General features: G+C 36.3%; 1 protein-coding gene across 2 annotated transcripts in view; it reads left to right on the top strand.

The window, feature by feature from the left end:
• MOV10L1 (Mov10 like RNA helicase 1) overlaps positions 1–12,801 on the top strand; it is a 33,256-nt gene that overhangs the window by 14,315 nt on the left and 6,140 nt on the right. The window contains exons 11-22 of one of the 2 annotated variants that reach the window (XM_085299895.1): positions 738–915; positions 1,547–1,617; positions 2,107–2,198; positions 2,869–2,927; positions 3,490–3,581; positions 6,395–6,423; positions 7,389–7,569; positions 8,105–8,251; positions 8,863–8,984; positions 9,592–9,691; positions 10,120–10,284; positions 12,399–12,572. In XM_085299895.1, the coding sequence (XP_085156021.1) occupies positions 738–915; positions 1,547–1,617; positions 2,107–2,198; positions 2,869–2,927; positions 3,490–3,581; positions 6,395–6,423; positions 7,389–7,569; positions 8,105–8,251; positions 8,863–8,984; positions 9,592–9,691; positions 10,120–10,284; positions 12,399–12,572 (1,410 nt within the window). Of the gene's footprint in view, positions 1–737; positions 916–1,546; positions 1,618–2,106; positions 2,199–2,868; positions 2,928–3,489; positions 3,582–6,394; positions 6,492–7,388; positions 7,570–8,104; positions 8,252–8,862; positions 8,985–9,591; positions 9,692–10,119; positions 10,285–12,398; positions 12,573–12,801 lie in introns of both variants that reach the window. The other variant, XM_085299892.1, reaches the window with a different exon arrangement.

Genomic DNA, 12,801 nt, shown 5'->3' with positions numbered 1-12,801 from the left:
AAAAGAAAAGAAAAGAAAACAGAACTGAGATGCTGAGGTGATAGCAGGGCAGTGATCCTGGGGCGTTTGTTTTCTTTTTTTAAGACTTGCAGGATTTTAAATGACTTTATACTGACAGCCTTCCAGTAATAGTAACCTTTTTTTTAAATGACACCTTAAATATAATCTGTTACTGGTGAGGGTTCGGGTACAGAAATCAATGCTCATTCCACTTGCAGTTGGGCAAGAATATATCTAATAGAAAACATTCTTTGGTAGTCGGTGTTTAGTTAGAGCTATGTTTATTCTCTGAGAGAAAAAGTTTAGGTACTTCCAGGTTTATCATAAATTGTGTAAGTGTGAGACAGACCAGAGACTAGCGAGACTTCATCCCTACACCCATATCTGCCCAGTGTACATAGATCTTATGTATTCTGTGATTACTGAGCACAGAATTCAGTTTGCAGACTAGCCCCTATATTTAAGTGTTGAAACTCCCATGATAGTTGCAGGAGACCTGGTTAACTCTTCAGCTATTAGCTATCATATCTGACCTCCAACTTCTATACTAATTCTGCACTGACTACAGTGGGAGTTTAAAAGTTCAGCTGACATGTAGATATCTGTATTTTAGTACCTTTTTTGGTAAGCTGGTTGCTGCACAGTCTTCCGAAGAGCTGTTTTGCAGAATATTTAGAATAGTGGGGCTGGTATCTGAGTAGAAGCTAAGTTGTAATGTGTGCTGTTTTGTTTTTCAGCATCTTAATCTAGATAATTATAAAGCATACTTTTCCACTCTCTTGTGGCTTGAAGAAATCCATGCAGAAATGGAGATAAAAGACTATAACATGAGTGGAATTACTTTGAAAAGGAATGGGAGCTCTTTGGTGTTGGAAGTGCCAGGAGTGGAAGAAGGCAGACCTTCCCTGAGTATAGGTAGTAATTAATGTGAAATAAAGCCAAATAGCATGTTGATCAGTACCTTAAATGCAGTACAAACTACAAYGCATTGTTACTTGTTAAGTCTTTCACATGTTTGAACACAAAATTAATCCATGCTGCCAGATGCGTGAACTATGTTGTTGGTGTCTCACTGTTTGTCTTGCTCTCTGAGGAAGCATCGCATGTGTCTGTTACTAAGGTGGTTCTGATGTCTTCAATTTTTTCGTGTACAAGAGTTGGTAGGGTTTTTCAAAGTTAAGCTGTGTAATACAATAATGACTAAGAGGCGATAGGTGTTTCAAAACTAAAAACAGGGAAAGGATGTGAAATTGAATTCAATCTCAAATATGATTTACAGGTATTGTTTTCAGTAAGTATTTAAGATCTGATGCCATCAATACTAAGTACCTTTTTAAAAGTAATACACAGTTCATGTTCCTGTTCAGAACTTGGGCCTAAATGAAGTGCTGACATATTCATGGATATGGCAACTTTACAGAAATTAATGTTTGGCATCTGCCAATTCCTAGCTTAACCATGCAGAAGAAGAAATTGTTAAGTGTTGCAGTGAGAATTTTGCTATTTCTTAAAACTGTATTTTCCTTTTAACTTTGTTTATAATTAGGTGATAAGGTGATACTGAAAAGTCAGATCTACTCTGAGCATGTAATAGAGTATGTAGCCTATATTACTGAGGTAAGCAATCTGTGTCTTTTGTTGAAAAATCTATAGTCAACATGATGCTAAAAGGAAGCTGACAGTTCGAGGAGGCCAGACTGGGGTCTTTTGGGGGTTTTGTTTGTTTGTTTTGTGAAGCTGGTTTTCTGGGGTGTTTTAGGTTGTGGGGGTCAGGGTCTTTTTGTTTGTTTTTTGTTTAATCTACACTCTAGTGGCTGGTGGGTTTCTATATTTATTATATGGTTGTGAATTAGAGTTTGTTTGGGTTTGAGTTTTTATGTTTTTTTGGGGGGGGGACTTTGACTTCCCTTTTCTTTATGGGTTTTAACTTCTATCTGCTCTGAAAGCACTGCACACATAATCTAGAAATGTAATATATTGATAGTAAATCTGGTTTTGTGGGGGATTTTAGATGTTTTCAGAGATACTTCTGTACATGTATAAACTACTAAATGCACTCACCAGTAAACTGTCCTTTTTTTTTGTTTTGTTTTATCTTTGCAACAGATTCATAATGAAGCTATTACTCTTAAATTTCATCCAGACTTTGAACAGGCTTACAACTCAGAACCCATGGATGTGGAATTTGTCCACTCTAGGTATTTTTATAGGTTTCCAAAGGCTTATTCTGATGGGTATAGACATGGGAAGGATACAACTAGGTKTTTTTCTCCCAGTTCTTTAATCTGTCTCCCCCAACACAGCTTTTTCACTAGGTGCGTTGTACMGAGTGACAACAATTGCAGTCTTGTATGAAAGAACTTGTGTCTTATATCTCTTTTTTAAGGTATAAATGATTACTGCGGTGCCAGGAAGTGAGATAGCTGATTTTTTTTGAAGAAGAAACATGCCAATATGGCTTCAAGATTATGAAAAAAATTACTGATGTTAACCACCTATACTCTTTTTTTTAATACTAGCAATATTGTATTTTATTTTTAGAATGTTATTTAATTGCTTAATCATCTCTGTAAAATTAGTTTTGTGTGAAACTTATTGAAAGACTTTACCTGATTCTGGAGCACGAGGTTCTCTAGCTGTCCGCTGAGACAAAGAGGATAAACACATCAGAATGTTATTCATAGCAAAGCTTTTGATTAACACTTCTGCAGCATATTTCTCAATAAATACTTAAATATTCCTATATAAAATGCTTCTTTATAAGCACTAGTGAATAGAAACCACTGGATGGCTTGTACGTATATACTGTTGTAACTTACAGAACTTGAAGCTTTTACTCTAATCTACAAATCACTATTCTAATAACAGGATCACCAGCAGGCGATGCCAGTTGGCCGTTGAGCAAGCTATCTATCTGGGTGAAAAAGGTATCTTTAAGTAGATATAAACTGCCTAGAGGTGTTTGGTTGTGGGGAGTCTGTTTTTTTCATTACTTTCACATCTAAGAAGTGATTCTTCTCAGTTGAATTCAGTATCTGAGAAGAATGCACTGAAGTCCACTTCTGGAGGAGTTTCCTAATWATACGTTTATATAGATAGATTTTTAAACAGGAACTTTTAGATGTAGAGTGTATATTATTGGAATGATTTCATGTGTTCCCTATCACAAGGGAGAGGGCTTTATGCTGTTTTTATAAGCAGTTTGAACCAATAACTGTATAAATCGTACTGTTGTAACAATGTTACATGAAATGCCACTGTTTTCTGTTACCTCAAAACATACTAAAGTGTACTGATTCAATTATACGGATCGTTCTGCTGAACTATAGTAGAATCACACAGATATTTCCCGCTAGTATGTTAGTTCTAGTAAACCTACTTGGCAACTTGGGGCAAGCAAATGTATCAGCAACAATGTAGTTAACAGAACGTACATAAAGCGTTTATGTGTCTTTCAGATTTCTTTCTCTTTTTCCTCTAAATTTAAAGTGTTGTTTCCAGAAAGGCTCCTTTTACAACCACCACAAGTGGAATGTTCTATTGATGATGGCCTTGAACAAAGTTCCAAGCAGGAAAGTAAGGTAAATGTTTCTTAAAGTACTTAGAGCATTCAGATTAGTAAGATATCTACTGTAAGGCTATTGTTAAAAAGGACTTCTGTAATACAGCACTGAAGAATCAAAGTTGTTCTGCTTTCTGATGATGGAAGTATTTGTTTATTGCTGGGGGAAGAGGGGACTCTATGATAACTGATGATTATTAGGCTAACACTCCCATCTAAAATAGAAAATGCTTATAAAAATCCTAATGTATTAGAACTAGAATTTTCAGATTTGTTCTAGGCCTAGTTTTAATAGTTTTTTTTTAAAAAAACAGATATATTAAATTTCATCACTATGGCAAGAAATACTTTTATGTAAAAAGTAATCATCCTGTTCCGAAGAGATTTATCCAGGTTTCTTAACTGCTAGTTAAATTGTAAAAAGAAATTGTAGAAATCTTGCTTAGAAGGGACTTCAGAAGGTCACCTAGTGCACCTTCTCTTTGAAGCAGGACTGTCACCACCACTAGATCAGGTCAGCTGTGGGGTGTGGGAGGGTTCTGTGTAGAGTTTTGGGGCATGTGTTTGTTTTCGGGGGGGTTTTTTGTCTGTCAAAGTCTTTGAAACCTCTGAAGATGGAGATTCCATAACCCTTTGATAACCTGTTTAGTGCTTCACTACCTGACCATTGATTCCCCTCCTCCCTTGCTGCTGCTTCAAATGCTCAGTCTGAATTATCTAGCTGAAAGTTGTGAAAGTTCTCTTCTTAATATCATATGCTGCTATTAAGAAGAGTTTGGTTCTATTTTTTTTTTTTTTTTTTTTTTTTTTTTTTTTTTTNGTAACTCAGATTTAAATTGCTTTAGGTTATTAGACTACCTTTTCAACTTCTCACCAAACTAGAAAAGCCAAGGTCTCTCAAACTGTCCAGTTTCTACCAAGAACATGCAGTTGGCACGTATATAGTGCTATTATGTACAGTGGGGATTATTAGTATCCTGTAATTCCCAGGCGCTAAAAAGGGGCTGAGGGTTACTATGTGGTCAGTGGATACCCAGACTATATTGATTCATGCAGTTACTCAATTTTATTTTTTCTGCTCTGACTACTCATATTTTTTTTTTTTTTGTGCATAAAAAGCAGAAGCTTCATCTTGGCAAATTGTGTCTGACCCTATGAATTTGAATACATTTATGTCTCCAGGCAGTTCCTAGCTTGTTCTTCCCTTCCTGTTACTGGTCCCTTTTTATTTTCAAAGATGGTGCATACAGGGGTCTAGAGGTCTGCTTGTGAGGCAGAAAGCACATCAGATTATTCAGCCTTATCCATACCATCCATCAATAAGCTGTCTTCTCCCATGAGTCTACAGACCTACATTTTCTTTGCGTTTTTTCCTCTGCAAGATTTGCAGAAAMTGTTCTTGCTCTGATCCTGCCTAGTTTTAGGTTAAGTTGGACTTAAATGTGTTTGACCTTTCTGATTTTGTCCCCATGTGCTTTTTTACTTTGCTTGTTCTTGTTTCTATTTCTGATAGCTGCTTTATGAATTMAGGCAGCTCCATTTATAGCTAAGTAGGCCTTTTGCTAAAATTCACAATTACCTTGTGCAACAGGATGGCTTGTTTATGAGTCTTAATAAGCAGATCTTAAACAAAACCATCTAGTTCTCTTGGGCACTTATTTCCCCACGTGGTAGCTTCTCGGAAGATTTGGCTTAGTGATTTGCTGAAGAAACCAGAGTCCACTCTTGAAAATCCAGTGTTCTGACTCTGCAGCTGCTTAGGCTTCCTCTATATCCTGAACCCACTCAACTTTGCAGTCTCTGCAACYCAAACTGCTATATATGAACACACTTGCTATTTCCTTTGTGTGAGCAGCAGGTCAAATAAAGCATTATTCCTGATCAGTACCTCTGCCATTTATGTTAGGAAGCTGTCACCAACTCTGCCTAGAAATTCTAGAAATATTCTAGATTATTTGCAACAGGTGTGGGAATGATTAGAATATTCCATGAACACCATGACCTGTGATCATAAGACTATGCTAGTTGTTTGTGGAAAGTCTCATTCATGTTGTCCTTCTTGTCTGGTCTGTAACAACTGTTACCACCATAACATAATCACTGTTCAATCTTCCTTTGATAACATCTCAGCCACATCTCTGGTTTTGCAACACAAAATGTCCTGTCTAGGAGCTCTTTCAGATGGACCTAGAGCCATGCTGGTAACAACTCCTCACTGTGCCGTTGCTGTTACGCAAGATGCCTGCTTCTCCTAGGGCCTTTCTGTTTTCCCAGAGGAGAGCATTTCCTCCTGGACCCCTCATGCTTACTGTCGAACTATATCACTGCAACTTTGATCTACTCAAGGTGGTGTTAGTATCTGCATAGATAAGCAGCAAAGGGAAGCAATCAGAAGACCAAATGAGCCTTGCAGTCTTTCCAAGACATTGTGGTTCTGGGCAAGTAGCAGACAGTTCCTGGATGGTATGTTTGCCAGCAAGCCAATAAGCACCTGTGTCCTGTACAAGGAGTAATCAACCACTAACCCTTATCACCTCACTGGATTAGGATCAGTATTAAGAAAACTGAAGCATCTGGCCCAGAATCTTTTCCCCCAGGAGAACTCGCTTCCCTGTTGCCAGGACCCTGAACCTGTTTCAGAAGCTTTAAATATAAATTGGGAACTCCTAGAATCCTTTCCTTCTCTATTGCATCTTTCTCTCTTTCCAGTAGATACTATATTTAATGAGATAGCACTACTGGAAAAACAAAAAATCCAAAACTTTGAAAGTATTAGTGGCTTGTCACCTTAAGATTATAAATGCATTTACCTTAGCTTGATGATGTTTTCAGGTCAAAAATCTGCAGAACAGACCAACAAAATGCATGCCATCAAGGGAGATGAACATACCAGATGTGGTGACGGTTCCTCCCCAAACAAATCAACCTGGTATATTTTAATACTTCCTCATATTCAAGTATAACAAGCTCAGGATTGCGGTTACTTTGGTAAATCAGGGCTGATTAGGTGCTTTTTAGATGTTCTCCAGTGTTGTCTTTTTAAGAAACTATAGGATAGTAGTAACACGAAATTTCCTGCTTAGAAACATCTTCAGTTCAACAGATAACTAATGTAATATTTTGTGGTCAGTAAATTACTATTTCCCAGTCAATACTTTACTGGAAAACCGATCACACACAGATTTGTTGCTGTGATGCTGTCTCATCTTTGGGGTAGATTTTTTGAAAAGATACTAAAAACTTGACAAAGATTTCAGATAAGCATACGAACGACCTGCACTATCTGGAACGTATGACTTGAAATACTAGTATACTTAATTTGATGGAATGAGTAATTCTATCACATTGTAGCAATAGGATCCCTAAACGAATAGGGAATATCTAGAGGCCCTTCTATAGCAGGTTTGGTAAGGTACTGTCCTAGAAAGCTAAAGTCCACTTTAGTCAGACAGGAGCAGTTCTCATACCATTTACCACTTGTATCTAGTACTGGTATTATCCCTGAAAAGCTGCTTTTTAGCTGTTCTAGGAAAAATAAATGTGGGTTTAATGTTTAAATTATTGAATACATTTTTATAGGATTTTAGAGTGGATAATCATAGTCCTTTTCTGGCCTTTGATTTTATAAAATAAAATACACTTTTGAAATCTTAATGGCCAATTTCTACATGCTATGAAATTAGAATTTTTGAGGGCTTCATTAACTGTTACCACTTGAAAAGTGAACTTCTGTCCTTTAAATCCTGATATGAACTTGAAATTGCATTAATATATGTATGTATGTTAAAAATATTTGTGTAGTTTTAATGTATACTTATTGGATTACAGTCAGTGAAACAGTGACAATTGAACAGAGAGCTGGCAACTTTTTTAATCCTATGCTGAATGAGCACCAGAAGCTGGCAGTGAAAAGGATCCTGACTGGTGAATGTCGTCCAACTCCTTATGTCCTCTTCGGACCACCAGGAACAGGAAAAACATTAACAATAATTGAAGCTATTTTACAGGTAATAATGGATGACAAATCTGTCATCTTTCATCTTTTCAATATTAGAACGCTACAGTAATTCTGCAAGTACAATTACGATTTGCTTCCAAATACCAAGAGTCTTTGAAATACTCATTTCAAAAATCTTTCTTATAATTCAGTGAAAAAAAAAGTTTTTAGATAGGAATTTGTTAACAAATTCCTAAATGATTTATTTTCAAGGCTTCATATTTTTGTGTCTTTAAAGCTTTAGTAAATAGTATCTAACCAATGATTCTAATACTGCATAATAGATTTATGAAGCACAGGTATATTTTAATATGATGACTGTGAATTAATTCCAACATCAGTACACTCAACTTGCAAATACTAAACAGTCTTGACTTTCAAGACTGGTGTTCTTGAACTGCAAAGGGTGGATGAATATTGTGTGTATTTGGAACTCTTCTGAATTTTATATTCAGTGGCAATAAAATGACATGGGCATATTGCTAAGTAGCTGTTGCTACTAATCCAAATACCTTTCTTTTAAATGGCTTTCTTCTTAAATGTAGATACATTATACTTTACCAGACAGTCGAATTTTGGTCTGTGCACCATCAAATACAGCAACAGATCTGATTTGCTTGCGGCTACATGAAAGCAATCTGTTAAAACCAGGATCCATGGTCCGAGTTAATGCTAGCTGCAGGTCTACAGAGGTAAGTATATAGATATCTGCCAGTTAGTATTTCCGTTTTCACATGTTGATCTTAAAATACTGTTTTAATAACATATCATTGGATCCTAAAAAGCATAATCAGCCTAAGAGACAGCAAAGTAATTAACTATTCATTGTAGCTCTTAATATGATTGTATGAGCATTGAATCTGAGCCTATTTCCTGGAGCGTGTAACTCTACTTAGTAGCATGTAATGTGTCAGTGGGAATTTTTAATGTGATAAGATTCTTTCAATCATGAAATGATCCCAGAACATGTTATTCAAGTCAAACCTTTACCACTCCGAATTAAGACCACTTACATAAAGAAGTGAACAAGTAGGAGGGTTGTCTTTGTATCCAGATTTCGTGTGTGTGTGTGTGTATCTGTACACACACATGTTCAGTTTTGTTCTTAAAGGAAAGGCACCTTGCATAGGTGCTATTTTATCCAGGCAAATTTGCAAAGAGTTCATTTCAGTGAATGTGAATGGGTCCAAATCTAAGCATTTCTTAGCTTCTAGAAGCTAAGTGTTTAGTGGATGCTTTTTGATTCATATTAAAATATTTAGTTTGAGTGGCATCTTGTTTTACAAAATACTTGTTTTTGCAGCAAATTGATGACATAGTGAAGCCTTACTGCAAAGATGGTGATGATATTTGGAAAGCRTTATGGTTCAGGATAATAATCACTACATGCAGCAGTGCAGGACTGTTTTATCAAACAGGAATACGGTACAGTACTTCAGATGTGAATATCACTGAGATAAACTTTGGATTTTATAATATCCAGCTTAAGTTACAGTATGGAGGAAATCTAAGCTATTTTAGTAGTTTATTGCATGTACCTCTATTTAGACACTTGCTGAGTCTCAGTAGTTAACTAAAGACTGCTGTGTGATTCTGCTTCTGACTCTGTAAAATGACACTTTTGAAGTCTGTCTAACTTGAGTTGTTTTGCAATAACAGAGCTTAAGGGGTTGTCCATGCTAAACCAAGGGCGTTATTCCAAATAAATAGCCAGAGGAAATTTAGAACGAGGAAGAATCTCCTGAACGTCATTAAAAGTATTGTTTATGGCAAGATTAAGATAAGCAGTGGTTGTGTATATCAGACTATGTAAGTGAAATCACAGATGAGGACTTAAATTTAACTAGGTTGCTTCTTCTACCTTTTGTGTTGAAATGCCTTTGTGTATGTGGAGTTGTATGTCTTTTRTGTATGTGTATGTGCCTGGCACATTTGAGCCAAGAAATTTATATAATTGCTGAGGCCAACCACAGGGTGGCAGAGTGAACTAATCTGAGAGCGTCTGGGTTTGGGTCATGTTATTTAAATCTAGGCTTGGACACTTCACACATGTGATTTTGGATGAGGCAGGACAAGCAAGTGAACCGGAGAGCCTGATTCCTCTTGGGTTGATTTCAGAAGCTAATGGACAGGTATTTCTCTTAGCATCATTTTCTGAAAGCATGAAAGTCTTGTCTGCCTTTTTATCACTATGAATGATGTCAAATGACTACTTAATCACTTTGTAATCTACAATGATGAATGCTTGTAATAGATCTTGTATTAATGCATGATTTTACTAATTTAGTTTTAAATTTTGGATACTGTCCATTTTCCCCCATATAAAATAGTTGACTTAAGTCTACTTCTGTAGTGCAGGATTCAGAGCATGTAATGTGTAAAAATATAACTGCACTTTGTTTTGGAGCTTAATACAATAATATGTTGCTATTCTGGGTTTAGACCGTCTTCACAAAAAATATTTGGCAGGAAAGAAGAAAACTTAATACAAATTGACTTTTAAGTTCTGAAGTTGTTTAATCCCTGTTTTAATTTGAGATTTCCTTAACTGCACATACAGATAGTTCTTGTTGGAGATCCAAAGCAGTTAGGGCCAGTAATAAAATCTAAAGTTGCAGTGGCTTTTGGATTGAACATATCCTTGCTGGAAAGACTGATGTCACGATCTATGTATCTGAGAGATGAGGATGCTTTTAGTGCCTGTGGATCGTACAATCCTTTGCTGGTGAGTGTACCTTTTTGCTCCCGTAGGCATAATAGTAAGTCTAGCTTAAGCACTATTTTTTCAGGAAGACTTGAGTATTTCAGATATATACTGTAAATGGCAAGGATGCTTACTCCTTTAGCATGTTAATATCCTTCTTTGAAAGGGTTCTCTATTTTAAAGCAGAATAAGCCAAATATGGCACAAAGCATAATTGTAAATACTGGCTGAAATTTCCCTTGCATCTCTATTGTCTGGGCTTACCATAACTTGCAATTTAATCCTCCACAGAAGAGGCAGCACAACTTCCACCTTTAACATAAAAAGCCAAAAAGCCTCTCTTTCTTAAAGATACAAAGATAATTTTGCAAGAATCATGTTTTGGAAAGGAAGAAAAAGCACACTTATCCATATCCCATTTCTTTATCCCTATTTATATTTTCTCTGAGGGACTGCTTTCTGATTTTTTTTTTTTTTATTTTATTTTTCCTCCGCACAAGCATGAAAAAACAGTGTTTGCCAAGTGGCTGGAAATAACTGATACGTATTTTTGTGAGATAGAAAGATAAAAAGCTTTCTTCCATCTCTGAGCTGCAACTATGTCTAGCAGCCCAGAACATCAACTGAAATACCAGAAGACTTCAGAAGCTAATTACCATTAGTGAAATCTGTTCAGGATTGTAGGTTTAACACATTTTAGTGAGCACAAGAATATTTAAAAATCTTGATCTGGTAACCTGTTGAAATATTTTTGACTAAAGTAATCCCTTAATGCCATTCAGAATTATAAATTTGAATTGATTCTCTTAAGTGGGTTTGTTGCGACTCTCCAGAACCGTTTCCCTTTAACTGACAAATGGTCTAGCCTAATCTTGCATTGTGCCCCTACTTAACTCTAAAGGCTGATATGAGGGAAAGGAGTGAAAATCTAGGGGCAAGAGCACTATTTTGTCTTCATCCAAGCTTTAACTGTCCAACTCTGCACAGGGACATTGCACATTTCTTCCTTGACCCATGTGGAATATTAATAGTACTGTTTTTGTTTTAGCAAATATTAGGGAGATTGTTCAGAATCTGTTATTACAACCCCCCAATACTGTTGTATGATAAAGCACCTAAAGTACCTGTGAAGTTTCAGAGGCAGCATAACTCATAAACAAGCATAGATGTTCCAGCTGCCTTCAGTTCTTGCCTGAATCTGAAATACAGGGATAAAGTTACTTACCTGTACTAAGATGCCTTTCTATTCTTGCAGTGCTATAGTTCGAAGTATTAAACTAAAAGCAAAAGATGGCCAAGTGGGCAGAGGAGAAAGTCTGGTGGCAGGCTTAAGAGAAGAGGAGGACCAAAAAAAACTTGTCATGTCTCCTCCTAAAATTTTATTGTAGCAAACTTCCATTCTTGTGTATCTTATACAATACCAAAGGAGAACTAGCGTTTTTGAGAGTTGGACAGCAGAARGTGGAGGCTTTAAGGATCTTATTGGACTTAGGTGTCGTATGTCAGTCCTTTTATCAGATGTAATTTTGTGGAGCTAACTATTATTGACTAGGATGCTTAGTAAAATTCTTAATGCCTCCTCTTTCATTTAAAGACRAATAAAATAGCTCTGGTTTCTGAGGCCAGCTTCTGGTAACTGTTCAAGCTCTGGCTTACCTACTGGACTACAAATATAAGACCCTAGTTGCAGGGGCAATCAGATGTGCTCTGTACTGTCTGAGGCCTATGCTGCACACTAGGTCAAGGTTTTCTCTGCATGCAGCCTCCCTGCCTGTCCAGATTTCTCCCAGAAAACAGGTTACTTTATTAGAAACCCAATAGAAAGAATCTGATTTGCATAAAAGAGGATGRGCCTATAGATAAAGTGTCAAATAAACTGGAGAATGGCCACTTCATCTTTCAGACTCTTTTTTTTCTCTTTTTTTGAAGAGTAAGTGATAGTAGTACTGATGTGGTATTTGCTTATAGAAGATTACAGCTGCAATTTTTGCTTTCAATACAATTCTCTGGAAGCTTTTAAAAAGGAAAAAAAATAATAGCGGATGGTAGGATAGTGTCTCTTAGAGCCACATACTGTGAAGCCTGATGAATAATTGTACATTTCAGTTATGGATTTGGGGGTTTGTCTTTTGCAGATCACAAAACTTGTGAAGAACTACAGATCACACTCTGCATTGCTTACCTTACCATCTAAATTGTTTTATCATAAAGAGCTAGAAGTTTGTGCAGACACTTCAGTAGTAACTTCTTTGTTGCATTGGGAAAAATTGCCCAGGAAGGGGTTTCCATTCATTTTTCATGGAATACGGGTATGTAAAACGTTCATGTAGTTGAGTTAGGTATGAATAGTAAGGCCTGATAGAAATTTGCTGATGACGTAGACAATTTTCTTTAGAGTAAATTTTAAAAAGTACGCATAAGAAAAAAGAAATAAACTACTACTTGCAATAAGTATGACTTTGACTACTTGATCATCTGTGGGTTTGGAGGTGTTTTTTTGATTCTTTTTTGGGTTTTTTTTGTTTTTGTTTTTTTTTT

This window comes from Rhea americana, unplaced genomic scaffold (genome assembly GCF_003343005.1).
Source record: "Rhea americana isolate MKP2758 unplaced genomic scaffold, rheAme1 scaffold_156, whole genome shotgun sequence".
In the NCBI taxonomy this organism is placed as follows: Eukaryota; Metazoa; Chordata; class Aves; order Rheiformes; family Rheidae; genus Rhea; species Rhea americana.
The sequence above is the reverse complement of the archived record's forward strand: the minus strand, read 5'-3'. Positions and strand labels throughout refer to the sequence as shown.